Source organism: Ixodes scapularis, unplaced genomic scaffold, assembly GCF_016920785.2.
Source record: "Ixodes scapularis isolate PalLabHiFi unplaced genomic scaffold, ASM1692078v2 PGA_scaffold8__174_contigs__length_109621045, whole genome shotgun sequence".
In the NCBI taxonomy this organism is placed as follows: Eukaryota; Metazoa; Arthropoda; class Arachnida; order Ixodida; family Ixodidae; genus Ixodes; species Ixodes scapularis.
The window spans coordinates 48,881,917-48,900,362 of record NW_024609883.1 but is presented as its reverse complement, the minus strand read 5'-3'; the positions used below and the strand labels follow the sequence as shown (position 1 = coordinate 48,900,362).

The window sequence follows — 18,446 nt, the reverse complement described above, 5'->3', positions numbered from 1 at the left end:
ATTATTTCAGACTTCCACTCATGGTCGCTAAAGGCCTACACCAGCACGAACTTTGTAGAGTAAAAAAAGGTACAGCGACCGGATTTACTTTTCGCCAGAGAGACCGGCCAATCTGACACAGTTTTCCCTATTTTCGTTTTTTATTTGCACGCAGTGGACAGCGCAATGGACCTTTTCCACATACCGACGGCACCAGGCGGTGGCTGCACGAACTAAAAATCGAGGAAGTGACCTACCTGCGCTACCAATCGATAATGGGAACTACGCTACCAGTTTCTTCGCTCTCTGAGCAGCGGCGCCTGCCCAACGCGACTTGAAAGAGGGGCATCCGTGGCGTCCACCCAAACGTCGTGTTTTCCTTTCCGTCGACGTTCTTTTTTTGTGTAACACAATTATATATATGCTGCAGTTACGTGTTCTACTCGCTGATATACAGCCTCCTTCCGAATTTCCTCGATTTTTCGTTCCGACTTCCGCCGCTTGGCATCGGGCGCTCGCGCGTGCGCAGAACGCTTCTCGGAAAAGGTCCATTGGACCCTGTTAGTCTTTTTATCTAGCTGTGGTGAACTGTGATCAGACATTTCAACGAGGTGCAAGAAATAAGAAGAAGACGGGATTCGGGAAGAAAAGAAGCACGAGACAACAGGCAGAAAAAGAAGAGGTGACTGGAACAAGGAGGGCGACAGCGGACTGGGGGTTGTCTTGGGAGCCGTCGACGCCAACAGAAACGACTGGGCGTAACTGCGAGGGACAACCGGGCCGTATCGTGAAGACGATGTTCCGTTGTCCCGGACGGCTGCACCGACCATGGAAGACATCACCACTTCGTTGCCAGAACGCCACATCACCACTTCGTTGCCAGAACGTCACATCACCACTTCGTTGCCAGAACGCCACATCACCACATCGTTGCCACAACGTCACCACCGTCGTTGTCATGTGAAGTGAAGTGTTACACTCTGATCTCCACAAACCTTTTTGACTTGAGACTCGCATTTATTATTCAGTGGCTCATCAATTAGTTGTTTTATGACTACCCTAAGGGAACTATATATCCCGTAACGTACCTCATGATTTTCTTTAGACTTGTGTCGCTATTGTTTTTCAACGGAACTACAAAAGTTTACACAAAACCAGTACTTGCCTCGTCAATAATTTAATGTATTGAAATAGAGATTGACCTCAAAATATCGAACCTCCTCACACTAGCATAGTATTACACGATAGCTGGCATACCAAAATATGCGCATCTGCGCTTGAAATTTCCAAAATGACGCGATTTTAAACAGAGTTTGCACGCCAGCCGGATGCTAGGTACAGCCCACTCGGCGGAGCAGAGGGCGTACGGGGTGAGAGGGAGAGGCTGGGGCCGGGCAGGAACGATGGAGCCGTTCTGGCTGGTCTGGCCCATGGCGATCCCCGGAGCGGTCCACACGCGAGGTTCCGACCAAGACCGGCGGTAACGCCGAGCCCTGGCCATACCGGGCTGGGCCATGACGATCCCGGAGTGGTTCTGCGGTGAGACTCGGCTGTGATAACCCGAGACAGCTAGCCTACGAAGAGTTGGCGCGGGAAGGACGATCCGCAGGCCTGGACACGGACTGCGACTGCGAGCTCTGAACGACGGGCGACAACCAGGGTCGGCGGGCCCGGAGTGCCGGCTCTCGAGGACGGGCAACCGGGAAGTACAGTAAGCCCATTCGCTGTCTTCTCGTTTTGTTGTGTGACTCCTTGGGAGACGAGTGAAGCGCATACCGATCGGGCGGCGATTATTAATAGAGCGAGATTACCACAAAGGTTACCTCAAACTCTGGGATCAACTGAAAAGATATGAACTAAATGAAAATTTAATTAAGTTTCTAGAACAGATATAGGCAGATAACAGGGTAGGTATAACTTAGGAAGCCGAAACCACAAAACAAGCAGCAATAAAACGACTTGGGCAGGGCATGCCCATTGTCGCCCCTGCTCTTTATGACATACCTTAGTAAAATTGAAAACAAATTAGAGCAATGCAATTTAGCATTTGATCTGACTTGCATGGAGGGAGGGAAAAAGAAAATCAAGTTTTACCAGGGCTGATGTATGCAGATGACATGGTACTTGTATCAGAGAGTCGAGAGATAACGCAGACACTAATTAGAATTCGTGGCGGGGAAGGGGATACTTTAAACTTTAACTTTAGTAGGGACAAGTCTGGGACACTAGTTTGTAACGACGCGAAGCGGAAACATCTGGAGATGCAACACACAGTGATAGAACACCAACAAAAGTAGAAACACCTGGGTGTATGGTCAAATGAGGGAAGAAAACATCTGAATGAACATGAAGATATTGTAATAAAAAAATGGAAAAAGAAATTCGGCTTTTATGAAACACAAAGCACTGTGGAACTTCAATAAATACGAAGTTGTGAGGGGGGTATGGAAAGGAGTAATGAACCAGAGCTTTCGGTAACGCAGTCTTGTGTGTGAAATCTGAAGTACGTCAAGCTTAGAGGTATGGCAAAGGAGTGAAGGCAGGTTAGCTTTAGGGGCATATGGTAACACACCGAATGAAGGGGTACAGGGGAATATGGGTTGGGAGTCCTTTGAAAGTAGAGAGGCAACAAGTAAGGTTTGACCAAAGGCTAATTGATATGGAGCAGATGAGGTGGGCAGCTAGGGTATAGAAGTTTCTATACATGAAAAAAAGCTTGAGCAAAAATTGGACGAAACGGACTCGAAAGCTCGGAAACAAATTTTCACAGGCGGGCTGTGAAACGAAGTCAGTTGAAAACAGAGTTAAAAATACGGAGAGAGAGAAGTGGGAAGGAAGTATGCAGGAGGGGGAAATCAGCTTTAACTATGTATAGGTTACAAAAACAGGAAATAAGAAAACTGATCATTCTCGTAGTAGCTCTTTACCGTTTGAGGCCAGAACTGGGTACTACGAAGATTCATAGTGCAAAAATCGAAGATATAGATACAGTTTGTTGCATATGTGGAATGGAGAGCGAAACTATGGAGCACCTGGTTTTGAGGTGCACAAAGCTTAACCCCCCCTCCCTTCCCCCCTGAGGGGAGAACAAACGTAGAGGGGGCCCCGGGTTTCGTTGGAGAAGATGGAAGGGTGGGTTATAAAAGGTTTGAGGTAACGAAACGGAGGTTAGAGCATTGATGGAGGGAGATTAGGGAAAACTGAAATTGGTAAAAGCACTTGGCACAACTGGATCGACACAGAGAAGGCTGGAAAATCGGAACTCCCTCCCGTGGTTTGGGCCCAAAGTCTCAACCAAGTCTCTCAGTGGGTCTGAGTCTTGGAAAGAACCCCAACGAGGTTGACCAGAGGAAAATTGGCGACTCCCTCGCCGAGGGGAGAAAGCGGTGGGCGTTTTCCTTTTTTCTTTTTATTTTGTATTTTCCCGATCTCCCAAAGGTCAGCCTGGTGGTTCAATCCTCCGGCCCGGTGATAGTTGTGAGATGTAGAGGGAAAGGAATTGGGTATTTAAGCGGGAGAGGAAAGCATTTTCTCAGGCTAGGGGGCGCAAGCTGAAAGGGCATAGCCAATATCATCCATCCATCCATCCTTTGCAAGAGGTCAGCCAAATCGTAATAAACAGTACTTGTTCTTTGTTCACAAAAAAATATGGAGTCCGTTTTGTCCCGGGCGGTGCAATTTCGTTAGAATACTCATAAGGTGAAATGGAGAAAAGTAAAGCATTTGGTTCGTTATGGGAGGTATTGAAGCGATCTACTAAAGCTCGGTTTTGACGGAACACGAGGCCCAGCCACGCGCATGTTTAGGCAGTGGGAGTCGGAAGCGTAACGTTTCGCGTACTTCGTGGAACGTAGTCCTCTAACACATTCTGGGTTAAAAAAAACAACAACAACACATTGTCAAGTGATGACCGCCTGACGAGGCACTCAGTAGACTACAATGTAGAAACAGCACGGTCGTGATCTCACTCCCAGAGTTTCACCGCTCCGGCCTTTTTGATCACTTGTCCTAGTGTCTTGTTGAGACAACAGGTACTGCATACACAATCGTAAAATTGTCCGAGCACTGCATCGTATAATCTGATTCCTTTTTCGAGTCATCAGTCGCGTGACCTTTCCTTATCCCAAATCTGAACTATAGAGTATTTACCTGTTGGATTGGCAGGATTGACAACGAGCAGAAAACGCGGTTCGCAAGATGCACGGGACGCATCGAGCGCACTCTGCATTCTGGAGATGCTATGAGACCACCCTTTATCTTCGTCGAGATGGTAAACAATCTGCGAAACAAATCAAACATCAATAAAAAGTGTAGCGGTCTTGGGGTACACTTCGATCAGCAGCCACTACGCCAGACTGCAGCCACTACGATCGATTGTGGAGTTTCACAATATATGGCACTGACGAAGAAAAGAAATAAATGCGTTCGCTAAAACTTTGGCTTAGGCCAGATATCTGCACGGGCTTGTGATAAAAATCGCAAACTTCAAGAGGCGTTAAAATGACTAGCCAAGTCAGCTGGTCGCATTTCTCACCATATCGTCGTATTCCCAAAGGTTAAAATAAAATAGCATCATAAATTGGTCACAATTAACTATGGATGTCGCGAGACAGCCAAGAATCAACTTCACACAGGTTTGACTTTCGAGAACTTTAAAAGCAAGTTTTGCAACGAGTGCAAATGAAGTTCGATTATGCACATGTGCGCCGTACATTGAGGCACCTGCTGGCACTGCCTGGCAGAGGATAGATGCAATATTTAGTTGGTATACTTTTAACATCAATTAAACTTGGAGGCCCACGCCTCTCCGGGCTTCCCCCTTTTTTCTTCACCCCAAAATAAACAAAACCAACTAAATCATAAAACGTTCGTCAGCTTGCTTTTATATAGCGTGAAAGTTTGTAAACGCTTTTTTTAACTTAAACAAAGGAACTGAATAACATATTTTCCCATGATTAAATGTTTGTGTACAAGTCAAACTTTCTCAAACTTAGAAAAAACAAAACAAAAAAAAAAACAACGCGTCCCACCGAAAAAAAATTTTTTTTTCTTGCTTTTTTACTTTAGAATTAATGTGTTCATTGCCAAACGCACATTGCCCGCCAAATGTCCAAATGTAGCGCTGATGGTTCGAACCAGATGACAACGTCAAAAATTTTGATGGTAAAATGGGGACCGTTTTTGGTAACTGGCGGCATTCGATTGCATAAACTTAAGAGACACGCGTCGGCCGCCATTTTTTCGTTAAACATGTAAGAGAATCAGGGATTATTTTTTAAATAAGATAACGATTACTTCTGAAACTTTGACATCTGCTTTGAACCGCTGTCTCTACATTTGGACAGAGAATGAGCATTCGGCAATACGTAGTTTATTTTTGTGGTAAAATAAACACTTATTTTGTCGTTGTTGTTGCTGTTTTTTTTTTTTTTTTTTTTTTTTTGGGGGGGGGGGGGGGGGAGGCATTTTCTACGATGGTTTGCCGAACAAACCGAACCTTGAGCTTCAAATCTGAACCTCTGGTCACCTGGGTTTCACGAAATGTTCGATCAGATTGCCCGCATGTTAGACATCTCTGGCCATATCACCTCCGCGAGGTCCCTGTTGTCGCTACCTACTTCACTTTGTCCCTGTCCTTCGGCGCTTCTGTCCATACAATTTTTGATTCAGGTGCACTAAGCCAGGCGCGGAGACGCAACTACAGTGCCCGGTTCGCCTCTTCGACTGGCATGTTTGGCGTTGTATCCCTTCCCTGCACCAAAATCGGTCTCGAAAGGACAAAAAATGACGTCACAGAAACCGGCGTGTCATGTTGTCCGATGTCGCGATCCTGGCTGTTGCTACTAGAAGTGACAGAAAAAAGCGCGAGGGAATGCGCGTGTCGCTGTCGTCGCAACGTCCCAACACCCGGCTGCTGAAGACCGTGCATGACCATCAAGCTGGAGAGAGATCTGCAGCAGAACGTTCGTTTGTCACGTAACACCTCCACTGTCGTAACAACGCGAGGATTTCGGCCGGCGACAGCATGATTCTCGTACGATGTCATCGGACGAAAACCAACACAGAATTGTACGTGTGGGGGACGTTGGGCCACCGCTCGCAACAGTGACATTCAGTAAAGGGGTACGTGTTACGGGTAGCAGCACGAAAGCCTAGCAGACGTTAGGTTCGACAAAGTTTCCCACATCTTCATATGCGACGTGCCATATTAAGACAGAGTGCGGCCTACCAGTGAAGCAGTGCCAGAAGCTCATCGGCCTTTGAGCATTTCCTATGACCGGTTAAACCAACCACTCTAAAGAAGAAGAAAAACAAAAAGCGGAATATCACGACGCACTCACTTTGTGTAATTGGTTTAGCCATTTTCAGCAAACGCACAAAACCTACGAGTGCCATGACGGCCACACTTGTACACCTGTTGGATTGGCCCCACCATGTGGTGTAAAAAAACACCCGATTGGAAACACTCACGCGGGAGAGAAGAGAGAAGCAGTTCAGAGTAAAAGCGCCATAAAAGTGCGTTCCGATTTTCTCTCTGCTCTACGTTTTCCTTCTACGCCTTTCCCTCACACGACACGTGAAATCGTAGTGTCAGTTCCGCTCGGAGTTTAATGAAACGAAGTACAGTCACAACGCGCGGCACAGTAGGAGCGCGAAACAGATTCCTCGTACAGGTGCCGTGGTGAACGTGAAAGCAGAAGTTGGGCGGGTACGTCGTTACAAAGCCCGCTCTATATAGTGATAGTACAGCGTTCGTACCTTGTGAATGCCGAAATCCCTGAACAAAGCGTGGTACCTCATGAACTGGGGTATGCAGGTCATTGCCCCGGGTAGCTTTCCATTTGAGGGTTCGTTCAACGCGCTCATCACCAACTGTAACAGCAACCAGAACTGATAGATAAAGTTCAGTTATCCATGTTGTGACGTAACACTAAAATATTTTAGTGGGTGCGTTGATAGGCAGTGCGAGACGCCTAGCATCACCAGTATAGACGGGTGGCTCGGTCGAGCGGAAAAGAGGGCGTGCGTTTGATGAGCTCACAAAACGTTTCCTCTTCCAGTATCTTAATTTTTATTAGAGATTGATACTACTAAAAAAAGGAACATACGACTGGCGCATATATGACCTCCTTGGCCCCCATTTACAGTGGCGCAACAGCGCGTGAAAGCATATACAACTCCTTGTATGAATACACGCAACAATCGACCGAGTTGTTTGCTTTGAAGTGAAAACGTGCGCACCTTGAAGAAAAAAACGCACGTATTTTTGTTCAAAAAATCAAAATTATTTTAGTTTTTTAATGTAAATCTTAGAACTCTAAAATACCACGAACGACATTGTGTCATATTCACAAAAATGATAGACTCCATAATTAAACCGCACATTATAAAACAGCTGTTCCCTGCATATAAAATCTTAAACAAATATTCTTTTTAAATAAAAACGCAAGCAACGACAAGAAAACAAAAAAGTAAGATCGACAGAATTTACATTGAAAGGCAAATATTACAGTGAATTTTTTTTCCTACTGATACAGTGATGTCTCGTTAATATGACACCTCCGTTCCCTCAAAAAATCGTCGATAATGCGAATTGTTCATAATAACGAGTCAAAAATGCATGTATTTTCCCAGTTTGTCCTCGAACATAGTGTCCATTAAACGCGGTATCCATATTAACGGGGTCCATATCTACGAAACACGACTTATTCTGTTGAGCTGGCAATATAAAAACTTCGACAAAGTATGGTTACAGCGCTAATCTCTCAAATAATACCCAATGTTGGAGGTCAACGCCACTTTTTTTTTTTACCACACTTCCTTAAATTAATATCAACCAAAATATATTCGATATGTTATCAAAGTAACAGTAGTGGGTGGAGATGGAAAAACACCTTCTTGTTGAATGGTTTTATCTCAGCTGAGATAATCTTGTCATGGTAGGCACACTTGTTTTCCCATATACGTCTGTGTGGTAGCCTTGCGTCGGTTGATAATAAAATTACTCTTACGTCTTCTCTGCGGTTTTCTTGCTTTAATGTAACCTAATGAACGAAAATCATGGACTAAAATAATGGAACCATATATTACTCCAAAGCACACCTACTGCGTTCGGGTTTTTGGTACACTGCAGCTGGTTGGAATAAATACGGTCAAATTGAAGAACTGCTTACCTCAGTGCCATGGGTTACTCCGGAACAGATGAACACATCGTTTATGTTAGCCTTGACGCCGTCCCGTTCGCTGATGTAATCGGCAACATGCTCACGAATAATACTAATTCCATCGAAGTTTATGGACCCTATAAAATGGGCGTGTTACGTTATGTCCGGATCTCGCTATGGCATCGTTACATCCTAACAAATCGCCCCCATATACGTTGGCTGATCAATCCCTTTCGGCTAAATAGATCGGTTTTTACATTAAAGGGGCTGTGCAACGATTTTAACGTTGAAAGAATTGGCATCTTCTACTTTTGACGTTGTTCACCTTGTCACAAATGACGGAAAACACACCTCCTTTCATCGAAATGACGGAAAACACACCTTTCATCGCCGCGAGCGGCGACCATGAGAAACACGCGCCATGACGTCAATGGGTGTCTTGTAGACAGATAGCAAGTTGTGCGAATACCTGCTCGATAAAAGGTAACTTTTCTATAAATCTTGTCATTCCAACATAAATATAAATGCGTCAAAAACCTGGTATCACCGACAAAACTTTTACTATATGGAGTTTTAGCGCCGCCATCTATCCTAGGTCCAAAACACCGCCAGTTCTCTCTGCTACCGCGAACAGCCGCTAGAGGCCGGAGGGGGAGGGGGACAGGGCCGGACGGGTATGGCAGCTCTAGGTGGTATTGGTATGGCTGGACCCGGATGAGACTTTCCTCCTTTCACCATATTGTTCGCACTGCGCTCGCCAGCACGTGGTCACGCGGTCGCGAGCGGATGAGTTCTCGCTGCTCACTGATGGCTCTAGAGAGAGAGCTTCACCGGAGCCCCGCGCCTACCCCATCGACGTCACTGCGCACGTGACCCGGAAGACGATGCACGAGTTGAGAGGTGGCAAAAACCGGGATCTTTTTCATTTTTTTTAAAAATAAAAACTAGGCTTTCCATACAAAATCTGTTTTCTGCAGTTCACCTCAGAAGTGTCAGGCATCAACTTCCACAATTATTTAAGCAAAACCCTGAAATTGTTGCACAGCTCCTTTAAGTCCAAACACAGCCGTCACTACGATTCAATGAGCCATGAAGTACCACCAAAAGGGCATCGTCACGGTGCTTTTCATCACAGGTTAAACTAATCAAGCACACTCAAAACAAAGCGTAGGATTATGTCGAATTCAACGTCTTTGAGCGCTGCTTGATGTGCCTTATCGGACTGCAAAAGTTGTCTATATAAAAGGCGGAAACGCAGAGCTCGGAAGTAGTAATCAGGTTAGTGTGGTGTTCTTTTTATGTTTGTATGTACCGTGTACGTGCATGCGCTTATTGCATGTGTTCAGCGGATACTTGTGGTAGGCGTGATATATCTACATGTGTTTATAATAAAGGTGCCCGAAGCGCAATGGTGGTGTGAGCTAATAAAACTATTTGTTGTGGCACATGAATTGGGCGGGTACCTAGCGCCACCCAAGCCTAGCTAGCTGCAATGGATGGATGGATGGATGAATACGGCTGAGCCCTTTGGATCGGGCGGTAGCTTACGCCACCTAGCCATTTTGTTTTACCATTTAAGCTTAGAATATTTAAATGTGAAATCTATATTCACTCCGCAGTGCAAAGAAAGTGAGGCTATGAAACCCCCTTGCCATCAGTGAATAAGAAAATACCTAGTTTTCTCTCGATTTCTGCCACCATTCATTTAATCTTTGCTTGGTAACCTCTACAGTCTTGAAATCCACTCTCCCTTCGCTGTCTCTAAAACCCAATGACTTTATTAAATCTATGTTGTCTTCGGTAGGCATAGGGTGAAGCCCTTTACAGTAGAGTATCAAGTGCTCAGCCGTCTCGTCCTCCTCTCCACAAGCAGTGCACACTGTATCAATTTCCTGGTACTTCACTCTGTTCTGGTTCGCAGAACACCCGTCCTCGCCTCAAAGAGCGGTGAGCTTCCCCTATAATTGTCATAAATGCTTTCTTTGGCAATAACTCTTTTGTTTAAGCTATAGCTTTCCAGAGCCGTCTTTGTCTGCATTCCCTCTAGCCACCGATCTCTTTCTGTGGCCTTAACTTTCTTCTTAACTGAGACTTGCTCTTCCGTATCTTTGCTATAGCCCAAAAACTTTCCTCTTAATTTCATAGTGCACTGTCTCCACTTTGTGTCTACACTCCTCATGTATAAATAGCTGAAAACCTTTCGTGCCCATTGCTCCCCATCCATTTGCCTCAACCTATCCTCAAATTCTATCTTGCTCACCGCTTCCCTGCTCTCAAATGATGCCCATCCCATGTCTCCTTGTGCTCCCTGGTTTGGCGTTTTGCAATGTGCCCCCAAAGCCAGACTACCTACTCCGCGCTGTTTTATTTCTGGTCTCGCATGCACTTCGGATTTCATGCATAGCACTGCGTTTCCAAAAGTCAAGCCAGGCACCATGACGCCTTTCCAAATCTTTCTCACCACCTCGTACCTGTTGTAATTCCAAAGTGGTCTATTTTTCATTACAGCTGCATTCCTGTTGCCCTTACCTATTATATACTTTTCATGCTCGCTGAGATATTCTGCACCATCACATATCCATACTCCTAGATACTCGTATTTACTAGCTCTCTCAACTGTAATATTCTGTATCTTCAGCCTCTCAACTTCATCCTCGTTAAAAATCATGACTGCTGATTTTTCGCTACTGAATTCTAAACCTAATTCCTCTCCTTCCCTACCACAGATGCTCATTAATTCCTGCAACTCTGTATTGTTGTTAGCCATTAGTACAATATCATCCGCATACATCAATCCCGGTAAGGATTGCTGAATTTTTTGGCCTAGCTTACTGTACAGCAGTGCTGCACAAGAAAGGTTGAATCCAAGCCCACTCTTCTCTAGTCTATCCTCCAATCCTCTCAGATACAACATGAACAGCAAAGGCGATAACGGGCACCCCTGCCTAAGGCCTCGTCTTATCTCTATTTTCCCTGTCGCCTTTCCTTCCCATGTTATAATCACCTTGTTATCTTTGTAAATGTTCCTTAATAGTGCTGTTAGTCCTTCATCTAGGTTTAAGTTCTCCATTATGTCCCACAGGTTTCTTTGGTTCACATTGTCATAGGCACCCTTGATATCCAGAAATGCCAGCCAGAGCTGTCTGTTTTCTTTTTGCGCTATTTCTATACACTGTGTTAGAGAAAATAAATTGTCCTCCAACCTTCTTTGTTTCCGAAACCCGTTCTGTAACTCGCCCAGTATGCCCTCGCAATCTACCCATTCCTCCAGTCTGTTCTTTATAATCTGCATTACCAACCTGTAAATCACCGGTGTCACGGTTATAGGACGATAATTCCTAATATCAGACTTATCTCCCTTTCCCTTATATATCATACTCATCCTACTAAGCCTCCATTCATCTGGAATATTTCCTTTTGTTATCATGGTACTCACTACCTCCCTTAGTTTTGCTCTAGATTTAGGACCCAAATTCTTCACCAGCTTTATAGGGATACCATCTGTGCCTGTCGACGTGCCACTAGGGACTCTTCGTTCCGCCTTTTCCCATTCTCTTTGTCCAAAATCGGCGATGTCACAAACTGGACCGCTACTTCCTTCGGTCCTCCTATCTTCCACATGTACCCGTTCCCGAAATTTCTCCTCCATCACTGCTCCTATATATTGTATCGCGTCATCTCCCTCTAATTGACCTCCCTGATGCGAGAGTATGAACCTCTGTCTAGCTTGCGTTGTTTCACCGAGTGAGTTCAAGTGCTCCCAAAACTTCTTGGCAGCGTTTCTATCTTTCTTACTTACATTACTCATCCATTCCTCACCCTTTCTCTGAATTTTCGCATTGATCAAACTGGATGCCTCTCGGCGACATGTTATAAAATTGTCCCATTTTCTTTTTACTTCCGTTTCGGACTCCCCACTACGCTTGGAATACCTGTGTTCTCTAGAGGCTTCCTGACGTTTTTGCATCGCTTGCTTCACTTCTTTGTCCCACCAACTTTTTGGTCTATGTCCTTGCTTCCCCTTTCGTTTGCTCTTAACTTTGTCTAGTTCTAGAGCAAAAAGCCTAGTTAGGCTCTCATAGGTCCAATCTGTATACCGTTGCCCTGAAACTGCTGCCTCTATTCTTTCAACAACTATTTCCAACTCTTTGTCGATGCAGAAAGTTTGCTTTGAATTATGTTGTTTAGTTTCAGCATTTACTTCTCTGGAAAAATTCAGCTTAATATGTTTGTGATCACTACCAAGACTTTTGGAACCTTCTTCATCTATTTTCATTACTTGTAACTTACCATATATTTTGTGTGACATGAGTACGTAATCTGTAGTTGAATGCAGATTGCCTGTTTCCCAAGTTATGTGCCCATCACACTTCTGACTGGTATTACATAAAACTAAGTCATGTTTTTCCACCAGTTCTAGTAATATGCTTCCAGTTGAGTCCGTATACCCATCCAGACCCTCAATATGGGCATTCATGTCTCCCATAATAATTATTTCGGAGCCTTCCCCTAGTTCACACATGTCTCTTGATATGCAATCAATCATTTTTCCGTTTTCCTCTTTAGCACCTGCCCCTGTCCATAAGTAAACAGCACCAAGGACTGTTGATTCCCCAGCGACTTTTCCTTTCAGCCACAAATGTTCGGCGCACTCCTTTCTGATCCTTTGAAAGTTCATATTCTTCTTAATAAATGCTCCAATTCCACCTCTCTTCCTCGTTCCCTCCATTCTGTTGCATTCTTCCCACACATAGTCAGGGTTGCAAGGTGGCTGCTCCATGTCTCTGAGATGTGTTTCCACAAACCCATACACCATTAAATCCTCCTTTCTTAGTTGCTCCTCTACCTCTTCCCATTTTAACCCATTTCTACCACCCTGCATGTTAATATATCCAATGTCTGATTGTGCTGTTTTTTTATACCTGTTCTTACGTTTTCTCCTCTTTTTAACCCTGGGTGCCTCTCCTGACTTTGTTGGGTTTTCAGTTACTTCAGTGCCCCCAGGGCTTTCGGTCCCTCCAAAAAAGCAGTCACCGTGCGGCCCATCCTATCCCCCACCCTGTAACCCGTGGCCTCACTGTAGTGAATGTCATCTGCAAAAGGGCGGGAGCCAGCCTCGTACACTTCTCTGTTTACTTCCATTACGTCATACCGAAGCTGTCGACTCATACCCTTAATTACTCCGTTGGCTTCGACAACCCTCCTCTCCGTTAACCTGGACTGCCCCCGAACTTCTGGAATGGTGCACACAACCATGTGCACATTCTCAGACACGTCCCTCAGCTTACGTATTCCCACGTTTAGCTGCTTTCCGAGGTTCTGGCTCCTACCCTTCAGCACATCATTAAGCCCCGCATGAACTATTACTAGGTTCCTTCCCTCCCGGTTATCCCACACCCCCTCACGAGCTGCGGTCATAGCATCCACCATACACTTCCCTGGCTGGACCTCTACGGTTACCCTCTGGTCTCCCTTCACCCTGTTATGTACACCCCTCCTAACCCGTGCTACGTTAGAGCTCCCCACTACCAGTACCCTAGATCCCCCTGGTGCCTGCGCGCCTTTGTCCTGCGACTTATCTCCTGTCACCTGACTGCCCGACGCCTGCTGCTCGAAGGCGCCATTGAGCTGAGGTTCAATCAGCTCTCCAGCGTCGTCGAGCCCGCCTGCCAACAGGCCGGACTCCCGACCACCAGGGACCCCAGCCTGCAGACTGGTGGTTCGTCCCGCTAGAACTGACACTTCCTCCTTTCTTCCCTCGCTACTCTCACTCGCTCGAATTACCCCTTCCAGGCGCTCTACCCTACTGTCACACTCCCTCTTACGTTCCTCTAAACCCGCCTTCCATACTTCCCCCAGCTCTTCCGCCTGCTTCTCGAGGCCGACCCGCTTCTCCCTCTCATGATTAAGCTGCCTAGTCAGCTCCTCTACCTGGGCCTCGAGACCGACCCGCTTCTCTCCTTCTGCCTTAAGCTGGGCCTCAATCTTCCGAACTCTACCCTCCCATTCTCCAATTACTCCGCTTGATCCTGCCATCTGGTGGCGAGCGATTTAACCTTCTTTCACACTTCGCGATGATTTCTGGTTACCGTGGAACAATGAGCCAACTAGGCTTCTTCGAATTCGCTCTTTTGAGAGCGGCTTTTGGTGTGGCGAATAGTTTACCCCTCCTCCGTCATGTGCGGTGCTGACGAACAAATTGTAGTTGGAGGAATAGCAAAGATAAAAAATTAAGTGCGCGATATAACTGGGTATCGGTTGTCTCCGTTTAACATCGCAGCGCTGACAACGAGGAGACCGAGCGGCTGCTTTCGAAACGAAAAATTCTTTACTTGCGGAGGAAGCTGGCTTCGGAAATAAATGCAGTCCGCGGAAAGCTCGTGTTACGCCTTTATTTTCTGCTCCTCTTACCCCGTAAAATAGACGTAGCGTCCTCGTTAGGCTCTATTTAGGTCGATTTGCTCAATTTGGGGCCGCCATAATGAGATGCTGACGACTAAGGAACTTTGCTCCCCTGTATGCAGGGACGAAAGTTTCTTCCTTTCTGAAGGAACAAAGGTTACAAGACCGTTCCTCCCTTTGGGGAGGACTACATGCCAGGGAGAAATCTTCGGGAATTGTCCCGCGTGTGTATGCGGCTTTAGCGTCCGATTCCAAACTTCACCACTCGAGCCGGTGCCACTTGTGAGCACAATCCGTCACTTTGGTTTCTTAAGAGAGAAACTCGAGCTTATGAACACAGTGTTTTTCTTATCACGGCATGGTCCGGCTTCCGTGTTCTCATCAGGGCCTCACCGAGGCTGTGGCCGGGACAGTGGTCGAGGATCAGACGAGCCCTCGATACGACGTCACTGGGAAGCTGGCTGCCTTCCATAAGCTGGGGCATCGCGCAGGCTGCAACAAGCTGAAAAAAAAAAAAAAAATCATGACATTTTTTGTTTGGTTTTAGTCAGTTTGCCCACATTATCAAGTTGCAGTCTACCATGGCAAGTAACAGCTAAAGCGAGCGCTAAAACACTGCCTCCGCACATAGAGACATCGGGCGAAAGTTCATCAAGATGGCGTCCCCGCGAGATTTCAAGCCGGGAGTACTTCAAGTGCAACCCCTCTAACGGGGGCTGGATCAACGCCACCTTGATCCAAAGCCCTTAGTGTTCCGTCCCCGCAACACCAACCGTAATCCTACGCCGATGGCCATTGGCCGCTCCAACAAGGTCACGCGAACTTGATAACAAATGTGAGAGAGGAAACTAATCAAAATTAGCGCTGCCCTTTATCAGATCTTTAGTGTCACGTTATGGAGAAGAGTAAGCAGGCCTTCTAGGTGGTGTTGGCAGGGTACCGCATGGCCGGATCGCCGCAGTGTGCGCTTCTGAAGCAGTAGGAATTTGAGCACAACTTGGACACGTGTGTCCCGAAAGTAAACGGTAGATGTTTCTTACGCAGCAAAACGAACCGTAAAAATCGGTGCCTGCATATTAAGTACTGAAACTTTCACTGAATGTGCATCGGAGCGGGGCACCTAATCTTTTGAAATTTCAAGAAATAGTTTTTTTTTTTTTTTTTTTTTTGCAAAAAATAAATAAATAAATAAATAAAATTACAAACTTGCCAAAGTCAACGTTGGACGTGATAGCAGACGTCCAAGCTTACGATGCACGTAACTTATGGCGCCATTGGCCGCTCCCACGTGATCACGCGAGTTTGATAACAAATGTGACAAAGGCACGGCAAGCAGGTGAAAGACTCTGTTGTCTGCTAACTGCGTCTATAGGGAGATGACGCCACAACTTACTGTCGTCGCTGCTCGGTCATCTGTGAACACGTCCGCCGTTGACACTGAAAAGTTTTTTGGTCTCACATTCTACAGGACGCCTTGAAATTTCGCAATTTAAAATCCTCCAGCCAAATGCATATTCCGTGAAGGTTCGAGCTTTTTATGTATCGGTGCCTATTTTTTCTGGTTAGTTTGACGGCCTAGGAAACGCTCTGGCCAGCTTATATAATGAAAGTGCCATCTGGAACACACATCACAACCTTTTGCTAATGCCAAGCGTGGATGTTAAAAGCACGCCTCTTGAGTTGAAATAATAATATGGGTTACAATGTATTGTCAATATTACAAATATGCATGCGAATGAATCGTACTGCTTGAATTGGAATAAAAGTTACAAAGTCTAGAATGCCAATAAAATGCGGAATCTGAAAACGCATCTTCCGATCACCCGACAAATTTCAGCAGAGCCGGGTTCGAGCGAAGAATCAACCAATTATTGCTTTTTTAGCGGGATTTTGAACGAATATTCACACCGGGGAGATATCCTTTCCTTTCCGGGATGTGCATCACGTGGTTATGGCATCACGTGGTCACGCCTGTGTCGCAGCCGCGCTTGCGTAGGTATATACGGGTGTGTGGTTTTTTTACTGAGGCTGTATAGACGCAGTCCTCGCCTTGACGAGGGAGCTCCTCGCAATGGGGGTGTCTTGTTGGCGCGCTTGGCAATTTTACATATTTTGCTCTGCGGGATACCGCCAGTGGCATTGGGATCGCTTAACTTGGTGGTTTGCGCTGTTGCACATGCCGTCCAAAACACCCGAGAACGTATTCGATATACATCAATCCCGTCCTCTAGCCACTCCTCATACAACGGGTTTTGGATTCCACGTTCTTTGTGTTGCATCCACTCATTCAAGAAGTTTTTTTGTTTGTTTTTTGGCAGAAGGCAGCTCGTTGTTTTCTGCTATAAGGCGGTCCAAACCAACCCGCCGAACCTCGTCCGGAACAATCGGGGAGATGTAAAGGGCGGTCCGAATCAAGCCACCAAACGGGTTCCGAAGAAATTCGGAAGAGAGGAGTAACGTCAAAGGTGACATCAACGAGACGCTTTCCAGTTGCCGCTTTGAGGGTCTAAAGTTGAATATATTGAGCTTTATCCAGCCCCGAAGAGCTCCTCGGCCAATCAGGGGAAGACAGTCCAACCCCCTCGCAGACCTTGAGCGGGCTGGGGTGGGGTAAGGGGGCGGGGAGCGGGGTGTATAACTTCGTCGGTCGCTTCTCGGGAACCTCACGAAAGAAGAAGGACAAAGGGACGCTTAAAAAGCAAAAATCCCACAAACTTTGCCTTTTTTTTTTCCAGCTCAAGCTTTTCGTTTCCAGCGCTCCGGCGCGCTGTCCATTCACTCCTCATCCAAACACTTCCGCACGTTTCCGGTCAAAAGTGGAAGACAGCAGTTATATAAAAGAAAAACGGGTTCCGCCTGCCGCGTTCCTGTGGTCCCATATTGTGGCTTGGTTGGTAAACGCCCGGTGTGGACGATACTAACATCCTTAGACGATACTATAGTCGGTTACAAGTCAAGAAGGTAGGAGAAGCTCCTCCCACAAGTGTGATGCGCCTGTTTCAAATCTCTCCGCAGTCGAAAGAAGAGTTCACTGGAAACTCTCCTTGTTCCGCTTCAATGGATTCCCACTTGTCTCCGACCCCACTTTTTAAGAAAGCGACCTTTGTATTCATCGGAGAGGAAACCGAGCCCCTGAAAGCAGCCTTTGTATCCATGGGGGGGGGGGAAGCTAATCCCCGAAAGTCGTATTTGTTTCCGTCGGTGGGGGAGAACTCTAATCTCCCTCTCGTGGCTTCCACAATGCTAAGTCAAAGTCGAAAGATAAAGCAAATATGTACAGAAAGGCAAGACCCTCCTCGCGCGTTGGCCGCGACGTCACGGAAACGGTGGGACGCTATTGGATGCGGAAGTGGCGGAGGGATATCTGATTCCCTTTGAGGGGCATTTGCCGCTACCTTCTTCACCTGTAACTGACTATAGTGAGACATTCAGCGCACCACCGACGACGGGTGGACCGGGGAGGGGGGGGGGGTGGTTGAGTGGATGAAGGAGAAAAGCCCCCTTTGTGGGATTTATGAGTGACTTCAGGTGGAGAAGACAGCAAAAGCACTTGTTTCGTAAAGGGACACTAACACCCCCAAAAACTTTGGTTTGTATTTTGCCAGGCGATCTATGATGGTGTTAAAAGATTACCCTAGCAATATTTTGCTACAGTGTCACGTATATATTTAATAAAGTCAAAAAACGCAACTGCCCGGAACCAAAATGAAAACTGGACTGGGGAGGAAGAAGAAATATAGAGGAGGAAAAAGTTACCGGAAGCACGTGGCTGTGCAACGTTTTGTTTTTCAAGCAGAGCAGAGCGTCACTGAAGTCAAGGAGAGGTCGGATAAGGTCGCCTTACCGCTTTTAGTTTTCCAGCGATATACTGCCGTTCCTGAAGCGCGAATGCCATTTAAA

General features: G+C 46.2%; 1 protein-coding gene across 1 annotated transcript in view; it reads right to left on the bottom strand.

Moving 5' to 3' along the window:
* The window catches only part of LOC120839424 (alanine aminotransferase 2-like), a 64,244-nt gene extending 49,226 nt beyond the window's left edge, over positions 1–15,018 (bottom strand). The window contains exons 1-4 of the mRNA XM_040209705.3: positions 14,940–15,018; positions 8,154–8,281; positions 6,739–6,852; positions 4,129–4,258 (exon numbers count right to left, since the gene is read on the bottom strand). Coding sequence (XP_040065639.2) covers positions 4,129–4,258; positions 6,739–6,852; positions 8,154–8,281; positions 14,940–15,018 — 451 coding nt within the window. The remainder of the gene's footprint in view (positions 1–4,128; positions 4,259–6,738; positions 6,853–8,153; positions 8,282–14,939) is intronic.
* Between the last annotated feature and the right edge of the window lie 3,428 nt (positions 15,019–18,446).